The following is a 20,671-nucleotide window of genomic DNA, read 5'->3' on the forward strand; positions in this document are numbered from 1 at the left end:
CCGATCCTTTATCAGGTTTAGTGATAAGAATGTGTTCATTCAACTTGAGTTTTCGGATGGCCTCACGATGTTTATCTGTCAATATACTATTTGTATAGTGCTTATTGCTTTTAAATTGGTTGCAGCAACCAACCAGCGTGGTTTTGAATCGTTCATGCTCGACCTTTGTCGTGGGTTTTAAGTCTTGTGTCTGGGTAAATAGATTCTCGAACTGAACATCAGTCTTCAAATGATCCACATGTCTACGACTATCACAAAACTTAGGACCTAATAATAACACTTCTAGTTGAGTCCTATCAAGATTAACAGAGGAAAAGTTGAAAACATACCGCTTACAGTCGTCTGGAAAATCCGGTTTAAAGATCTGTTTGTCTAGTCCTTTGATTAGGTCGATTCTTTTTTTGTTCTCCCTCGTTCTTTGCACTTCAAGGACATAAGTCATAAACGAATCCTTTAAGTTTGGGGGAAGGTCTTCAACAGAATATAATCTCTGTGTAATATTCCTTTCTAATTCAACAATATACGTTTGAAGAGATTCGATTTGGCTAAGTGCATATCTCTTGAGCGACTTAATGTTAGGTTTAATTTTACATCGACGTAAGGATTTGCAATAGTCTTTCGGATATCGGTGTGTAACGGTGCAATTACGAATAAAATCCAAATTAGTTTTCGCTTCCGTGAGTTTCGCACTATACTTCAGGAACTCATTGAGTCCCTTCAGTGCAACTGGGTGCTCACTAGATTTCAGCAGTTTAAAAATCCCCATAGGATATTTAAAAACGAAGAATATTTGAGCGAACAATTGTTTTCAATAACTTCATCATCAGGCTCTACAGTTATAAGTCCATAATTATAATATTTTACAAAGGCCAAAAATAAGGCATGTTTTAATGAGTTTGACAATGTTATGTGTTAAAAAATGGTGAGCGTTTGCATCTGTTACGATATATATATATATACTTCAAAAAATTGTAATATTTGCAAATTAGAAAGGTCATTCAATAAAGGTCAGTAAATTGTTCAGTCACAATATGATAACATAATAGTACTATTGCAAAATTGAAAATAATTTTGTAATGTGTGTATACCAATTCAACTGCTCCTGTGGAGCTAGTTACATAGGCCGTACTCAGAGGGCTTTATCCTTGCGTGTTCGTGAACATGTACCAGCATGGTTGGGAAAAGGAGTCACCAAATCGATTAACAGCACCATTCTTTCTCACTTGGTAGATAGTGAACATCATATTAAAATAGAGGAAGCTTTCTCTGTTTTATATCAAGTTCCAAAACATCTACCTCAAGGAGCTAGATTACGACTACTTTACACAGCCGAAGCCATCTGGATCAACTCCAGAAGACCTAATTTATGCATCCAGAAAAAATATATCCAGCCCCTATGTTTACCCTGGCCTACGACTGGATCACCAAATACCTAGACTGAATATTCTAAACCTCTTACCCCTTCCTTCCTTCATTTTATTTATTTTCCTTATTATCATTATTTGTCATTATCTATATCTTAATCTTCATATCCATCATTCCCAATTTGTTGACCGTAATTACCTTGATAACACCCCCCTTATTACATATTATATTCACACAACAATATTATTATTATTATCTCAGTTGACAAAATTATTTTCAATTTTGCAATAGTACTATTATATTATCTTATTGTGACTGAACAATTTACTGACCTTTATTGAATGACCTTTCTAATTTGCAAATATTACAATTTTTTGAAGTATATATATATATCGTAACAGATGCAAACGCTCACCATTTTTTAACACATAACATTGTCAAACTCATTAAAACATGCCTTATTTTTGGCCTTTGTAAAATATTATAATTATGGACTTATAACTGTAGAGCCTGATGATGAAGTTATTGAAAACAATTGTTCGCTCAAATAATTTTTAATAGTTGAATTCATGAATCGATTGGTCGCCCGCAAGACCGAATGTCCTTGGTCCGAGTCCTGCGTGCGGGATCGTGGATGAGCATTGCTGAGGAGTCCCATACTAGAACGAAACGGCCGTCCAGTGTTTCCATAGTGGTCTAGCTTTAATCAACTCATGGATTCAACTTTGAATATACAATTAGTGGTAAACAAAATGGTGCGATGGCATTCTTTAAAGTAAATCTTAAAACTGGTGACTAATGATTGTGGACATTGATACAATTACTATATAGAATTGTAAGAAACGAGTTGAGAAATCGCCTACCTTTAAAACACTTCAAGTCTGATGCAAATACTTCCGTTTAATACGTTAATCAATGCTTCAAATGTATGTTGAACAATTGAAACTTTGATTTGATTAACCATTTACATTTGCATCATTCAAAAACAGTTGCCTACTAAAATTATGCAACCATGGAGATGAAAGATTAATGTTTTTAATCTAGAAATAATTTATGCACCAACTTACACGTATATTCAATATGATGTACATTTTGAACCTTGAAGAAGTGCACACTAATGCTGTTCATCTTCTTTTGTCTGTATTATGCAATTAGAATAAATTATTCTAATCTATTTGATTTGACTAGTTTACAAATACAATTAGAGATTGTTTGTTTCATTAGAGAAGAGTCGAGTGTGTGGTTCGGTAAATCAGTTATTTTTATTGATTATGACATTTCTAATCATACAACTGGTTATATACAATGCGTTATTGACGAATCAGTGGCGGGTTCATTTAAATTACCGTTTATTTGAAATTCAATTATTATTCCATGAAAAATAAATTTGTACACAAATGCAAGTGTATTAAGATATAGGTGTGAATCTAATTTTTCTTTATGGTACCTAAGATGATTAAGCACCTACGTGATACAGAATGAATACGAAGTTAGAAGTTAATATTTCAGGTTGCTGGCCGATGAGGTTGAAGTGGTTCTGCTACAGATTTCGATCCGTACTGCTACTTGGTTGGATTAATCTTATTGAAAAACTTATTCTAACATTGAGGCAACCAGTACGAGTTATTCAGTTATCTTCCCGTTGTGATTTTACTTCGGTTAAAAATGTACATAAGAATTTGAACTATTAGCTAAATAGTAATTATTACCAGTCACAGGTTATGTGTAGTCGTCTGATATTTATGAGGCTTAGTGAAGTAAAATATTCTGGGAAAAGTAATCGTACATAATGTCTATATCGTGTTTTCACTACAAATTCATTTCTACCCTCAGTCATTTCACTACATTAGAATAGCCACTGAATCATTGTGAATTAATATTGTGTTTTCATCCAACTGGTTACAAATTACCACATGTATTGTTACATCAAATATAATTATGAATGTTCCTAAGGTCCGTTTTAATGTTTGCATTGAATGAACCTCCTTCTTTCCGTTGAAAAAACGTTGTTCTAACTTGAAATATACCTTTCATCTTCGTTTCAACCATTTACAGTCATACATGAGAAATTGAGTGGTAATGCAAATCGAAACTAAGTCTGTTGAATAACTGAGGTGGTCGATGCGTTCAACTACTTTACTCGATATCATGAATTTAGACGTTAATGCAATCCAATTCTGAAGCAACATCTAGCATTTGGAGGGAAGGAACCGCATTCGAAGCATGTTCGCATTGTTTCTACTGTGCTATGAAAATCATTCTCCAACAAATTTCACCTTATAACGGTATATTGAATCAACTAGTATGTTCAACGAGATTATTAGCGTTTAAATTGACTATAAACAGTACTACACCGAATGAAGTGTATTTAAAAGTCAGCAACAGGGAACTAAGGCAATTTTATTTGTTTTGTTAACGCAGCTAATGCTTAGCAAATATTGATAATAATCACAATATGAACCTACTCGAGATTGAAGTAAACGCAGTTAGTGGCTTTGACCATTCACTATATACTGTTTCAGATAATTTTACTACTAATCTCATTTGAATTGTATAAATTGTGCAAGCAGTTAAATTCTCAATTTTTTGTCTAAATAATTCACTCGAAATATTTTTTATTAATAACAATGATTGTCTTTGACTATTAAGCAAGATTTCATAAGTAGAAGTTTTGAATTGACTTCCATTAGTTTTCACAACTGACCAAATGATCACGAACGAAGTGGATGTAATATTAGAGATCTGAATAAGTTTTGGTGTATGAATACTTGTGTTTAAAAGATGAACTAAAAAACAAAATTTGATTAAAAATTAAAGAATATGTAAGACAGACGAAGAAAACCAATTATAAATAATCACAGGATAGAAATATAGAGTCCGCATTTGTTTGATTTCCTATAAACGAAACAAATCACGTTAACTGATATTTATTTAAAGTATATGCCGACTACAACCGAACCCACAAGTGCACACAGAAATTAAATAACTCATTCACATAAGTATCATACTTTTCACAACCATTCACACACATAGGAATACGTACAACGTTATATCTCACACAATCATCATTAAGCTAAATGATATAAGATTAATATGATACAGCCGTTGGTGTGTACTAAATAACCGATTTGATTTTTTCAGTGTTAATTTATAAGTTGCAAAGAATCGCAAGTACAATTTTCTACTCAATAGGATATTTCACATTCACTATAAATACATTACTGTTTACTTTCAAAATCAGACCAAATTAGTATCACTTCGTTCAAGTGGACACTGTTGTGCTTTTTTAACTTGTAACTTTTATATATTACCACGAGAGTCCAGTTTACTTCAAAAGTAATAACTTTTATTATTTCTTAACAATAGAACTAGGGTAATCTACAACTCAATACAGTTCAGACGAATGTTTCAAATTTATAGTTTTACTAACTGTAAAACTATTGGTGTTATGTTTCAAAGTAGCTAGAAATGGAATTCATAAGATGTATCTTGATTAATTTAACACTCATCAGCATAGAAATACTGATGAGTTCAAATAGTGATATTAGTAACGGAGAAATGTAAACCATTCAATAAATAATTCTTAATATAATGTGTGTAAGTGGCATAAAATGGATTTACCAACCATTAGACCAAAATCCAAGCTTATTCATATTAACACGCGTATGCTAAAAAATGGTCTGGTTCTCAAGCACAAGCGAGAGAGATTATCCATATTTTAAATTAGAACCAACATAAGCGATTTAGTTGCAATCTACCCTTAAACAATGTGAATTTATCCAGCAAAAAAAACAGATCTTGAGTTATCTTAAATTTTAAGTTGGTGTGGCTAGTGGGGAAATTTTACATGCATATACATCTGTATTAAACTTTCAGTTAGCTTGAGAAATATATACGATCAATTAACTAAGTCGGGTACGAATGTCGACAAAGACGTAATATGAAATGGTGACTGGTGGACTCTGTGATTTCTTTATGAGGGAGTGATGCATCGATGACGCCGAACAGCGACCAAGCTATTTTACAAGTTAAAGTCGAAGCATATAAACCATTAGATTCCCGTTAAGAGATCTAATAAATTTAAAAGATTGATAGTTCTCAACTTTTGAAGAATTTCAGACCAGGGTAAGAAATACAACATTATGTTGCTCCCTAACCTTTATTAATCCTTTAGTTGAGATGACAAACCGATCAATGTTAGACCACCATTGAACGGCTGTTTCGTCTTAGTATGGGACTCCTCAGCAGTGCGCATCCACGATCCCGCACGCAGAATTCTAACCCAGAACCTACAGTCCCAGGCGCGAACGCCTAACCTATAAATCACTGAGCTGCCATCCAGTGGTCTTAATGTATAAGTTCAATCGATCCATAATCTTGTGCAAACTTTTATCCATTGTCTGAGGTGGATAACCGTCTCCACCCGACATGGGTTGGACTCCAGTGGTCATGGCTTTGCACTAGAACTCTAAGAAATCTATTTTCAAGCTAATCGCTAGTGAGCACATGATAATTATTAGTATGGGGTTGTGGAGATTGTTGAGTTTTAATTGAGATCATGAACCGATCAATGTTAGACCACCATTGAAAACTTGGATCGATTCATGATCTCAATTAAAAACTAACAATCTCTACCGCCCCATATTGATAATTAGCTTTGATTATAGTCGTATTTAACTTCAGCAACATCATAAAAATTATATAATATCATTACCAAAATTAATAATTGTATTGATGAACATTTAAATTAATTTTCGTTTGAATCACCCTACATTAATAAGATACAAATCATATCATATGATAGACAGATACTTCACTTTCGGACAGAGCTAACACTGAAATAACCCAATTTGCTACTTATTGTTTCGGATAAATACAATCAGGTTAATATTAAAATGATTTGGAAAAATGGTACGTTTAATTAAATTTTAAGTGTACAGTTTAGTAAAATAGTGAAATAATTTGAAAGGCTAAAAATTAAATGAATCCGAAAGTAATCCAAAATACCTTATTAACTTATTATCAAAAAACTAAGGGCAGATTTAATGAAATTCCTTGTGAATAAATTCAGTTTCATATGCTGTATATTTATATTTCATCCAAATTGTAGACCTTCTATCAATAGTTGAAATTAATGTGAAAAAATAAAAAATGTACTTCATTACACAATTCAAGACGTTATTATGCAAAACAGAAAAGAATGTAGAATAGGGAAGTTAATGAAAGAAAATGTAATGAAGATTAAATAACGCAAACATTTTATCAGAGAGATCAATGCGTGATTCTATACTGTTGAAGATGTTAGATCCCCAGAACTCACTTGGTATATGCCTTAATTTTATAATTTTAGAAATTTAAGTTTCCATGTTTTCGCGCCAAAAGCGCACTTTTCACATTCATAACGTGTTTCCCACTTGTGAGAATCTTTAACGCTATTGGTCCGTTGTGTATTTTTAGTATGCTATTTTTGCTACGAATCCCAAGGACAGTTTTCACTCGTGCTTCTGGCTTACGGAATATACTTTCCCGCTCCAAGCTTGGATTTCTTCCTCTAGTTGGTGGAGCTGGGACGCATCAAACAGCTAGCTTATCGGTCTACGGTCACAAGTCTTTGTTCCGTTCGTATACTAAGTGAACTCGTAATAGCTTCAAACCTAGCAAATACTAAGACTGCCACATCAACAGAAAATCTGTACATACTTTTTGTAAACAGATTGTTGAAAACTTGTAACCTCAAGCAATATTGATGAATCTGCTCAAATAATGTGTTATGAATGGTCAAATACACTGCTGAAAAGCAACATCGGGAAAAATTAACTATACTAATCCTAACATTGTTGAAAAATTAAACCAGTACGTAGACATAAAATTTGGATCCTTTTGGATGATCCACTGGAATTTTATAGCTTATTTCAGGAAAAAGAATAAAACAGAAGTGAATAGAGTTGTTTTATCTGTTGTAAATCTAAACGGTAAAGTAAAGGATTGAATTAGACCTACTTTCAAGATGATTGGTGAATAGTTTTTGCTGTTATTGAGAACTGATTTATTAGGTCTAATGTTTCATCACAACCTATTTAATGAATATAATTTGTAAAGGTTTGTATTATTATTGCATTGTTAATGTTCTTGACTGAATTTTGATCAGTCTTAGATGGCACGTGTACATCTTGTGCAGATTTCCTTTGTATAAATTATTTTTTATTTTTTCATAGAAAAAATGTTTAATTTAGGAACTAAGGCATCACAACTTTGCTTAAAGTTAGTTTTTCAAACTGTTATATCTAGAGCTTAGATTCGTGATATACCGCGTACAAATTGAGCACTAGAACGCTAGAACCCTCCGAGTCGCAAGTGAAAAGACAGAAGACGAGTGAGAAGAAATGTTATTCAAAACAGTACTAAATATGGTACAAAACTCTCAGGTATTTAGAGTTCTTAGTAAAAACGAAATCATCATTATAGTCATCTAATTCGCGTGCAGTGGTTTTAAGCATTTGTCCAATAAAGTAGCTGAGCGTCGTGATTCTGGAATGTTCCTTCAAAAGATTATTAGACAGAAAGTCTTTGACTCTTTCCGAGCTTCTTAGAGCTTCCTCGAGTTCACCTGTAAGCCATCATTACACAAATACAGTTCGCCAATAAAATATCTGACATAATACAGAATTTAAGTATAGCTTAACAGAAAAAGTATCTTGTCCATTTTCTCCTTCGTTCTTGGAAAACTAGACAAGTCATTCTAGACAAAACTAATAATTAGTAGCTTGAAATTCGGTGACAACAGTGACTACCTATCTATGTTTATTAATTGAAACACGAGTAACAAGAAAACTGTGGAGGACGCCCCTGAACAAGAACTTTGAATTCAGAGATAACCCTGCAGTAAATAGTTATTGATATCTAGAACTTAGTCAGTGTGTAAATACTTTTTGAAAATGAGCTCATTCATAAAACCCAGTGCCGACAGGAAATTAATGACGACTAGTAATTCAGAAACTTCATATTCTATATCTTGTATAGAAATTCAAATCAGTCGTAACACGGTATTCCATGAATCATTCAACTTTTGAGTATTCATTTCAATCAAATAAGACTAATTAGTATCTGTACATTGGTTTTCTACAGTCATAAATAGAACTGCGTTAGCGGTAAGTTTCCTGGTTAATGTTCAACAGGATCATTTAAAATCACTTTAAAGAATATGAATAAATATGGTTAGTTAATGGCTTTAGAGAAATATGGAATTTAAGTCATGTTTTCAACTGCCTGACAAAGTGGAAGGTAGGAAATAAACTAAAACAAAAAGCATTAAGTACCCAATCAAAAATTTACAGTCTCATAGTGAAATATTATTTACAGAATATTTTTTCCTTTCTATTTAGCGTTACAAATGAATATATCAAATGTAATACACTTACTCAAAGGTAAAGTTTTTGTAGTTATTGAAATATGCTATCGTAAATAATTACCAAATGGTGAAATCACTTTCACATAATACGTATATTGAGTTGATGGTGCCAAATTATAGAATGTATATTCTGTAAATACATTACAATCGTAAATAAATAATTACGTTTCATAGTGTTAAATTCTTACACTGTTGAATTAAATAAGGTTCACGATAATAGCTATTAGCCCCAATATAAACAAATTGTAGATAAAAGAAACATTGAAATATTTAATCAAAAAGCCCTTATACCAACAGAAATTAATAAAAAGCGAGAAAATGTAAAACTCGTTAGATTCTTGTATACAGAGCATGCATATTTTTTTCAATAAAGCATTAGAACATTGCTCTTAAACAGGTTTGATAGTAGACGTGCAATATTAGATTTTGATGGATGCTAGAAACGAAATAATTCAACGTAGAGATTTTTACAAGTAATTTATTATTTAACTCTCATAATAGCAGCGTTTGAATCGACTCCACTAATTAACTACTTGATTTACCGTAAAAATAACGAAAACTTGCCTTCTGATAAGGAATCCCAGATGGAACGACAATATTCTAGATAATACAATGAGCACACTAGATAATTAGACTGCTAAACTAGATAACGTGATACACAGTTACACAATATCAAACCAAACGACTGAGAACCACATTTTGTTCACATAAATTACAGAGGAGTCACACAGTGTGGAGTCCAAACAAAATTACAGTGAGACTAATATTATAAAATATTTCACAATTTAGCACAGGAGGATGTCTATCTTCACCCAGTAGTTAGTGACGGGTCACTCGAAAAATTATTCACTTATAGACGTCTTTCACATTTATTAAAATATTCGTAGCTACAAGAGATCACATATTACTAGTAATAAGCAAGACGTGCTTTTAGTATTTGTTTAAACTTAATTGCTAACCAAATTAACTACTAATAGAAACTTAAATCACGATCTAACTGACAAATTACAATCAAAACATATCAGTATGGGGATTTGTGGAGATTATAGTATTTTAACAGTTGAATTCACGAATCAGCCTAAACTAGACCACTACTTAAAGCCTGGAAGCATTGGATGGTGCGTTGGCTTCCGGCTCAATGGTCTAGAGGTTAGGCATTCGCGCACGAGACCGAAGGTCCTAGGTTTGAATAACACGTGCGGGACCGTGGATACGCACTGCTAAGGAGTCCCACACTAGGACGAAACGGCCATCCAGTGCCTCCACGTTTTCAATGATGGTCTGGCTTAAATTGATTCATGAACTCAACTGTTAAAATTTAAACATAGTTCATATATTGCAAACTGAATTCTGCTGGAATTAAAAAGGTAGCTTATTGAAGCAACGCACTTCTCTCTTCCTAACACCAATGGGACAATAATTTACCTTAAACGAATATCTACACTAGATACCCTCCCAGTGTCTATTCTACAGGACATCAACATGACTCGGACCAAGCATATTTGATTGGTCCGACTAGAATGTGAGTATATTTCCACATCAACAACCGATTAAAATAACAATAATAATAAGGGTAGGAAAATGTCAGACTATCTACTAGTCTGACTAGGTAAACAACCAATCACCTATTGAACTCCAACTAGAAACCCATGAGTTGTCAGCTTAATACATCAAGGATTCATAGGTGGGCACGACCGAGTATTCTCCCACTACGGAAAAACATTTACCGCTGATCCCAGGTTCTCAGAGGTTGTTTAAATAAACTCTTATGATAAACTGTTTAAACAATCTCCACAAATCTCTCCTAATAGTATAGTAAAACTTATTAATGTTTATAGAAACTATGGAAATGACTACCTGTTTCGTTTATTGCCACACTGGTAATTAACTCAATGAAGGTTTTTTCATTCATTTGTAATAATTGAATAAGTGCCATACATTCATTAGGCACAGTAAATTTACTCCACTTCACTTTTTTAATAGTTGGAGACATATTTTCTACTTCAAAATGACTTTGAACGACATGTTCTAAGTTGATTAAATAAATATAAGTAAACAAATAGAAATGATTTGGATTGGAGCAACATCAGTTGAAATATAATAAAACATAATTAAGAGAGAAGCACAGAACCGCATTAAGGTACAATAATATTTCGGTTTATTATTTAGTATTTACGCTATGCTACGTTAGTTGAGAATGCATTATACATTGATCGTGTTTATCTAGATATTATATAATCACTTGGAATACTTAAGATAAACATTTAAGAAAATTAATTATAGAAATAAACCAGTCTATGTATGGTTAATACTACTTAGTTAAATTTAGATTTTACGACCTAAAAACATACCAAATGGAAAGCGGTCACCGAACAAATGATTTAAGGCTCTTGGTACAAAGTTATAGCGAGAAGCCATTACCCATTGTGTCAACCATACTGAGAGTTTTTGAGTTATATCTCAAAGGTGTGAATTACAATATATCACGAACGAACTGAAGTTGAAATCTGGATTTGAATGAAAAAGTCTCTATAAATTTCCTTTCTTACTAACAGAAATTTACTAATCTTATGATACAGAATGCCCATTGGACTGTGGTTAATATATGAATACATACTAGTAGTAAGCTTATTAACGGGAGTTCTTCTGCATGATTATACTGTCGATAGATACTCATTAGTCAAAAAGCACTTACACTGTCGAATTTCTGAACACAGTTAATCCCAAGTTTAAGATATTCTATACTTCAGAATGTTTGGTTTTTTCCATAAATCATGATGCATGTTATTTACGAAGAAAGATACTACCGGGTTTACTGGGATTTAGAAGATAAACTTTGTGAAATATCCCCGTTGAATTTCAGTTTATGGCATTTCCCGTTGACTGTTTGGAAAGTGAAGCTAGCATGATACTACAATACACGATATAGTATTCATGTATTTGGCGGGAAATGTAAATTTGATGTATTTTCTGTATTGTTTGTCTGACGTCGACAATCATCGTAACCAGTTAGTTTGCTATTCATAATAAGTAATCGGTTCTGAAAAACGGTAACCGGTAGTTTAGATATATCTGATATTAGACTTGTACACTATTATATAAACAAGATACTCTAAACACCAACATTAAGGACAGTCACAAATACGAGTAAAAATAATTAGAGAATGGATATTTTTTATTCACAGTTCAGTACGAGTAACTAATTCTCACAATTTTATAACCTGTTTAGCCTTTTTTTACAAATAACATTTATTGCAGTTAACTTGATTCGTTTATCGTAGTTTCCTCTAAATTTTGTAATTGTAATGTAAATTTAAGTTGTTTCTTAAACGACAATATTAAATTACTTTTATCTTTGTATACTTAGTGTAAGGCTAGATGAATTTGATGTTAAATAATCGCTGCTCTATTATATAAAGTTGGATTAAATTTGGAACTATGAACCATAAAATCCCTATTTAGTAAACAAAAAACACTGCATTGAAACCTAGTAATGAGGGTTGTAAATACTACTTTAAATGAAAAGGTGAGTACTCACTCACTCGTAAACGTGAATATGAAACAACTATCCGTTGCGCATGGACTTTTCATGATCCCCTGTACTGATATCATAATCTGTGGTGATACTCATCATCGGAAAAGTGTCGATGGATCTAAGCACTGGACAAATTTAGTATCTTTGTAAGAAGAATGATTTCATAAATTGAGTGTTAAATGTTAGATACATCCTAATGATTTTCGACTTTAATTTGCATCACTATTCCGAATAAATAGATAAAGAATATTATATTTATCTATGGTTTTCGAATCACGAACTGATCTGGGCTAGACCGTAATTAAAATCCGGGATACACTGGACATCTGTTTTGTTGTAGTATAAACTCCTCAGCAATGAGCATCCACGATGCCGCCAAAAGGAATCAAACCCAGAGCATAAACTTTTGCGAGTAAACGTTGATCACTGAGCCGTAATCCAGCGGTTTTAATGTCTAACTTGAATCAACTAACAGTTCAGGTTACTTTGTGATTTAAAAACTGAAAATTTTATAATCTCCACAAAACCACATACTAATACATTTGATTAATTTAAGCTTAGAAATTCAGTAGACATTTCATATAACGAATAGTAGGACAGTTCATAATATTTTCATGCACTAAATTAACATATTCATAACTATTCGGCATTTAACTATGCGGGTCATTCACCAGAATAATTTCAGACAAGCAGATGTATCATTGTGGAGCAATACACAAAGACGAGGTAAACCTCTTCAGTAACTTGTGGTCTTTTAGCTGAACTGTATTTGACACTTTGATCAGTGTTATTATATGTTACAATTAATGTACAGTAGTTAAAACTACTGCAGTAAGTTATAAGATAGGAATGTATAGTCAATGGTCATATCGAGGATTAGCATAAGTTAAGAACGTGAACCGTTGGGTTTCAACCCAGTGATCTTAAAATATGGTACTGACCGCTTGAATTGTAAGTTCAAAGTCTGAAATAGTAAGTGTCCACTTCTAATGTGTTTTAAACCAGGGCAAATAAACTGTTCAGTGCTTCCTGACTTTTAATGGTTCACCAGCTAGTTTAAGCTTATCCTGAAATTTGACACCAAATAATTGTAATCTGGTAAACATCTCAGTCGTATCTCAAAGACGTAACTCTCACTTCCGCGCAATATGAAAAATTTAGATAACTGTTGACTTAAAGACATACGTGGTAATAATGTAGCTGTAAATACTGGATTTGACCAATCACTTGATTTCATCCATAACATATCATGTGTTTTGATTTGTATAATATAAAACCAACATGATGTTAAATTTATAATCCTTTTTGTTAATTGAAAACAATTTGAGACATTTTTAATGATTATTGGTAATCTTTGTGGACTATTTACCAATATTTCGTAGACAACTTTATTCAGCCGATTATAAAGACGTGGTAAATTCCAATTAACATCGAAGGAATCAGATGTGACATTGGTGATTGTGACATTTTCCGGAGGTAACAATTTTGAATGATGACAGAATTCTATGAAAATATGAGATTCAGAAAATTAAGTTTTTAAGAAATCTAAATTTCTGGAGATGAAAGTCAATATCACTTTAAACAAAATCTAATTAAAGTAAAACATTTCTTTAAAATCACGATTCAGTGTAGTCAAATTCTTTGTATTGAATTCCATGTTACTTCATTTAAAATATTCGGGAAGATAACACTTTGACAAAGTAACCAAAAAACTAGGGTCTTCTACGTCATAATAAACGAACTTCAGATAACGCTCTGTTCTCGCATTTAAGCTAGTGAAGACAAAAATATCCGGTTTAGCTAATCAGTAGTAAACAAATTAGGATCTAGGACGTATGTGCGTCGATATGGGTTATATTGACTCATATTAACAAAGACAGAAGTCAACAACAAAAACAGAGAATAAAGTGATATACAATAAAAAGCAAAATATGAGAAATATAACTTAAAATTAGTAAGCGATATCGAAATAAAGGTATGAAATAACATTAAAATCAAGATTTTGAAGACAGAAAAAGTGCATTCAGCTGCTCCAAAGAAATCATTAATCGACAGTATTAAATGACATCTGAGAACCAAGAATACGAGTGAACTGAGGAACATAAACTGGAATAATGCACACACTCAGCACAAACCAACAGGAACTGATAAAATGTAAGGCCTAAAACATTCTACCAAACGACTCTTACGAAAGCTACAATAATACATGGAAGTGTAAATCAATCAAAGATGGGCGACACTAAAAATTGATATCACAGAAATATACATCTTACCACTGAATCGATCTGTTTTGTCACTTTAGTCATTTGTCAACTGATAATAACAAGTAAATTACTATTATCATTAATGTCACTATGATACCTGCATGAAAAAACCTCAACCTTCTTTGAATGTCAGTTTCTACACGGCTCAATCAACCTACCATTGAATGTCCTGTCAAATATTCGCTCCACATTGCAATTATACAGTGCACAACATAAAATAACATATGTCTGGATTGGAAATTGTGGACAATCCTTAACTTACTCGACTGATTAAACCCATCAGTAGTAGTGGTAAAATTTGTGGTGGCAGTGGCAGTAATAGAAAAATTAGTAGAAGCATCAGGAGCAGTATTGGTCACACCATAAGTAAAACTCTGATTAAATGTTGAACCAACGGGATCGCTTGCATTCAGTGCCACATTAAAGGAAGATTCTGATAGATGAAACAAAATAAGGTAGAATGATGAAATATTTAATAAATGTAGGTGATAAATAGAAAGATCAGATTTCCTCGTCTTTTACACGTTTTTTATTGGTGTTTGTGTAGGTGCAACCAAATGTTTTTCGTACACACATTTATCAAGTTCTGAAAAGGGTCAGTGTATCTAAATATATCGTTTGATTGAAGACTAGCTTTAATTTCATACAATATTCATTATGAAAAACCTAATCAACATGTTTGTGAATATTTTTTAATGGTTTTGAATCGTATATCCGTTTTCTGAAATATTTTTAGGAGACAGCGTAAAAACATATAAGCAAATAACTAATATACTAGGCATAGAAAAATATGTAAAACAGTATAATCAACTAAAAGTTCATAAGTAATACAGAGGCTTTCATATTATTTACTGATTTTAATACACCTATAAACAATTCAAATATGACTGTATATCACTCTCTATATTATATATCGATATCATAATAAAGATCAAATAAGGTAAGAATAATAATAATAATGTTTTCTTGTAGCAAACTCCATTTTATAATACATGATCGCATCAAACGCTGAATTAGTATTTATTTATTTGAACGCAAATATTGGTACAGGGGGGCATCAGATACATATGCGCCACACAATAATAATGAGAATGGGAAGAGATAAAAAATGTAAGGTGTGTGTAAAAAGAAAAAAAGGACAATACCGACCACAAATTAGTGCATGGTAGTGAAATAGTAATAAAAATGGAGGAAATAGAAATGTACAACCAGAAAAAATTCATTCAGTTGAAGAAGTCAAGTTCATTTCTTTATGAAGAAAGTAAAAGAAAGTGACAGCAATGTCGCCACTGGCTTCTATTCTCACCCATATATGATAACGTCTCTAGCCACTGTTACATCATCGATAGGACCTCAACCAGAGAGTTCTGAAGGACAAACAGAAGCCAGTCCCGTACAGCTTTCTTTCATACCACAACACCATGTCATACACTGACCACCTCTCCGATTTTTCCAACCAGTCCCAAAGTAAAAAAATAATGCACGACGAGGAATTCTCCAGAATGTCATTCGTGGAACATGTCTAAGTCATCGAAGTCGGTGTTCCAAGATAGTGACACCAATTGAATTATCGTCTCTGCACCCGAACACACGATGGCGAACTCCTGCATTACTGACATGGTATTGCCACTGGGTGTTAGCAATCCTTCGGAGAAAACGATGATCAAACACAGAGTTGTCTAACATTCTCAATCCGGAGAGGCCAGGTTTCACAAGCATAGAGCGAAACTGCTCTCTGGGTGTGGTATCCCCTAAGAAGGTCACCTGCTTCGGTTTGGGAACCAGAGTAGTATCACAGCCCTCACACAAATTTGATGAGATGACAAATATTTCACAAAATACTGTACTCGTTCCGATCAGAACTCAGACATTTCGCTTTCACTTGAATTAGTAACGTTAAATAAAAATGTACGTAGTAATTAAAAGCGAAGCCTCTCAATATGTCTGGAATTTGAATAACAATCTTTAGCTAAAAACTATTTAGTGGTAAAACAATCGGAAGGAAATTTAAGAGAAAATTTAATTAACAAATTTGTTGAAGCATACACATAAATAGGGGCCTAACTTGTAGTGGAATCATGTTCCGGAAGGAGAAAGAGGATAAATTAGTAAACGATAAGAATGAATGAAACCGACTCAACACCACGTCAGTCAGTAACAACGTAGAACTTCGAATCGCCACACCATATTAGCACATAGGTGCAGTTGTCGATTCAAATCCCATGATGGTAGAAGTATTGAGAGTATAAGCAGTAATCCGAAAGATTGGGGTTTGAAGATATTATTCAAGGAGTATAATCCAGTGAAATAAATTTGGAAAGAGAAAAAAGAAAGGGACTTGAAGAATTCAAAAGATTAGAATTTGGGAGAACACAGAGAGTGGATACACCTGCTCCTTAGCAAACGATTCTGAGCCATGTATGTCATTCAGGGTCTTTAACCGTCACCACCGCGTAGATATATCTGGTGGGAATTCTTAATGCTGTGACACTGATTTTGCTTCTCACTATGTCACATCAATTGTCGCTTGTGATTACCACCTGACATACCCTTGGTAGTGACAAGTAATGCCTCAAAATAGTGTTTCTATCGGGGTTGGCAAGACTACAATAGTCATATAAGTAACAGCATTATACCTACATTTATGAATTACAATTGTCCTAACTAACCTAGGATAAATTATGTATTCTAACTTGTGAATAACTGCTTTCAGGAATGCGACTATGACCACAGTTCAAATTTCTTTACCGGAAATCTAAGTAACAGAGATTCATGTGATCGTTTGACAAACGTATGACAGTATTTTATTAGCTCTTCTGAATATATTGTCTTTTCTCATGTGTAAAAGCACCAGTGTAACGACAACACTTATGAACCATATGGGAAATTGCAAAAACAATTGAGGAATATAAGAAGTGAAATACACCACTGAAAATTAGGTTAATAGTTTTAGGGTAACTTAAATAACTACGAATTCTTACACACACGAAAACTTTCGAATTCCATGAGGATAGTATCTTACATTTTCTGCAGTTTGCAAACACAAAACTGGAAAGTATTGACAAAACTGACAATGCCATACACCTACAATATAATATTCAATAGAAGCAGCTAGAAATAACATAATCAACTATATGGTGCACAATAACAGCCTTTTGAATCCATTATTTATCTTTAAAGCTATCAGAAGAAATGTTTCAGTAATAGACATTCCATATACTTAAGATACAACACCATCCCTCTTAATTCCTGATCTCATGAGATCGTTTGTAATGCTACTGCAGTAACATTCCTAGTGTTCTCAATTGAGAACTTTAAAGTCCTTGTTCTGGACAAAAGTACTGGATACATTACCGGGGAACTGAGTATATGTAACAAGAAAGTAAAATACTGATATCATTAAGTAGTAGCATATGGAGTCTCAGATATGTATTGAACAATATTACCCACCACAATCAAGATTGGAGACGAACAGTATCAAGTAAATATGCCAAATAATAGACATCAATGTACGTAGATGAATAAGTTTTCCTTTGAAAAGATAAGTTATAATTTCAAACCCACATTACCGAGAAAAGGGACTACATCGATACAAGACACACGTTCAATCTATAAGTCAAAGCCAACGATGTAGCACCGTCTACTGACGAAGGTTACTGAGCTTTTGAAGGTCAATCTGTTGTACAACGATTCGTGCGTCACCTCGACAAATCGCAAGGTTTTGCAGAAGCGGTCAATTCAAGACAACTTTGAATTTGATTTGAATTTAGGTACACTGTCTGGTAACATCCATCCGTCAAGTGATGAAAGTGATGCCATGTGGAAGACCTGCATGCTTTTTTCCAGTGGATGATGGAATTCAGTGTGACAACTGCGATAAGTGGTATCACAATGTGTGCACAGCACTCACACTCCCGTAGTGGTAGAAGTATTGAGAGTATAAGCAGTAATCCGAAAGATTGGGGTTTGAAGATATTATTCAAGGAGTATAATCCAGTGAAATAAATTTGGAAAGAGAAAAAGAAAGGGACTTGAAGAATTCAAAAGATTAGAATTTGGGAGAACACAGAGAGTGGATACACCTGCTCCTTAGCAAACGATTCTGAGCCATGTATGTCATTCAGGGTCTTTAACCGTCACCACCGCGTAGATATATCTGGTGGGAATTCTTAATGCTGTGACACTGATTTTGCTTCTCACTATGTCACATCAATTGTCGCTTGTGATTACCACCTGACATACCCTTGGTAGTGACAAGTAATGCCTCAAAATAGTGTTTCTATCGGGGTTGGCAAGACTACAATAGTCATATAAGTAACAGCATTATACCTACATTTATGAATTACAATTGTCCTAACTAACCTAGGATAAATTATGTATTCTAACTTGTGAATAACTGCTTTCAGGAATGCGACTATGACCACAGTTCAAATTTCTTTACCGGAAATCTAAGTAACAGAGATTCATGTGATCGTTTGACAAACGTATGACAGTATTTTATTAGCTCTTCTGAATATATTGTCTTTTCTCATGTGTAAAAGCACCAGTGTAACGACAACACTTATGAACCATATGGGAAATTGCAAAAACAATTGAGGAATATAAGAAGTGAAATACACCACTGAAAATTAGGTTAATAGTTTTAGGGTAACTTAAATAACTACGAATTCTTACACACACGAAAACTTTCGAATTCCATGAGGATAGTATCTTACATTTTCTGCAGTTTGCAAACACAAAACTGGAAAGTATTGACAAAACTGACAATGCCATACACCTACAATATAATATTCAATAGAAGCAGCTAGAAATAACATAATCAACTATATGGTGCACAATAACAGCCTTTTGAATCCATTATTTATCTCTAAAGCTATCAGAAGAAATGTTTCAGTAATAGACATTCCATATACTTAAGATACAACACCATCCCTCTTAATTCCTGATCTCATGAGATCGTTTGTAATGCTACTGCAGTAACATTCCTAGTGTTCTCAATTGAGAACTTTAAAGTCCTTGTTCTGGACAAAAGTACTGGATACATTACCGGGGAACTGAGTATATGTAACAAGAAAGTAAAATACTGATATCATTAAGTAGTAGCATATGGAGTCTCAGATATGTATTGAACAATATTACCCACCACAATCAAGATTGGAGACGAACAGTATCAAGTAAATATGCCAAATAATAGACATCAATGTACGTAGATGAATAAGTTTTCCTTTGAAAAGATAAGTTATAATTTCAAACCCACATTACCGAGAAAAGGGACTACATCGATACAAGACACACGTTCAATCTATAAGTCAAAGCCAACGATGTAGCACCGTCTACTGACGAAGGTTACTGAGCTTTTGAAGGTCAATCTGTTGTACAACGATTCGTGCGTCACCTCGACAAATCGCAAGGTTTTGCAGAAGCGGTCAATTCAAGACAACTTTGAATTTGATTTGAATTTAGGTACACTGTCTGGTAACATCCATCCGTCAAGTGATGAAAGTGATGCCATGTGGAAGACCTGCATGCTTTTTTCCAGTGGATGATGGAATTCAGTGTGACAACTGCGATAAGTGGTATCACAATGTGTGCACAGCACTCACACTCCCGTAGTGGTAGAAGTATTGAGAGTATAAGCAGTAATCCGAAAGATTGGGGTTTGAAGATATTATTCAAGGAGTATAATCCAGTGAAATAAATTTGGAAAGAGAAAAAAGAAAGGGACTTGAAGAATTCAAAAGATTAGAATTTGGGAGAACACAGAGAGTGGATACACCTGCTCCTTAGCAAACGATTCTGAGCCATGTATGTCATTCAGGGTCTTTAACCGTCACCACCGCGTAGATATATCTGGTGGGAATTCTTAATGCTGTGACACTGATTTTGCTTCTCACTATGTCACATCAATTGTCGCTTGTGATTACCACCTGACATACCCTTGGTAGTGACAAGTAATGCCTCAAAATAGTGTTTCTATCGGGGTTGGCAAGACTACAATAGTCATATAAGTAACAGCATTATACCTACATTTATGAATTACAATTGTCCTAACTAACCTAGGATAAATTATGTATTCTAACTTGTGAATAACTGCTTTCA

The 20,671-nt window shown here is 33.5% G+C and overlaps 1 protein-coding gene across 3 annotated transcripts in view; it reads right to left on the bottom strand.

The window, feature by feature from the left end:
• Nucleotides 1–20,023, bottom strand: part of MS3_00009248 (uncharacterized protein) — a 37,054-nt gene extending 17,031 nt beyond the window's left edge. Inside the window, exons 1-7 of one of the 3 annotated variants that reach the window (XM_051217587.1) lie at nucleotides 19,835–20,023; nucleotides 19,716–19,796; nucleotides 14,835–15,005; nucleotides 13,494–13,811; nucleotides 10,631–10,801; nucleotides 8,784–8,903; nucleotides 3,831–4,151 (exon numbers count right to left, since the gene is read on the bottom strand). In XM_051217587.1, the coding sequence (XP_051065004.1) occupies nucleotides 3,831–3,909 (79 nt within the window). In that variant the 5' untranslated portion in view covers nucleotides 3,910–4,151; nucleotides 8,784–8,903; nucleotides 10,631–10,801; ... (2 more) ...; nucleotides 19,716–19,796; nucleotides 19,835–20,023. Of the gene's footprint in view, nucleotides 1–1,271; nucleotides 8,904–10,630; nucleotides 10,802–13,493; nucleotides 13,812–14,730; nucleotides 15,006–18,141; nucleotides 18,205–19,715; nucleotides 19,797–19,834 lie in introns of those variants that run through there. The other 2 variants (XM_051217588.1, XM_051217589.1) reach the window with 2 other exon arrangements.
• Nucleotides 20,024–20,671: the final 648 nt, after the last annotated feature.

Source organism: Schistosoma haematobium, chromosome 5 (assembly GCF_000699445.3).
Source record: "Schistosoma haematobium chromosome 5, whole genome shotgun sequence".
In the NCBI taxonomy this organism is placed as follows: domain Eukaryota; kingdom Metazoa; phylum Platyhelminthes; class Trematoda; order Strigeidida; family Schistosomatidae; genus Schistosoma; species Schistosoma haematobium.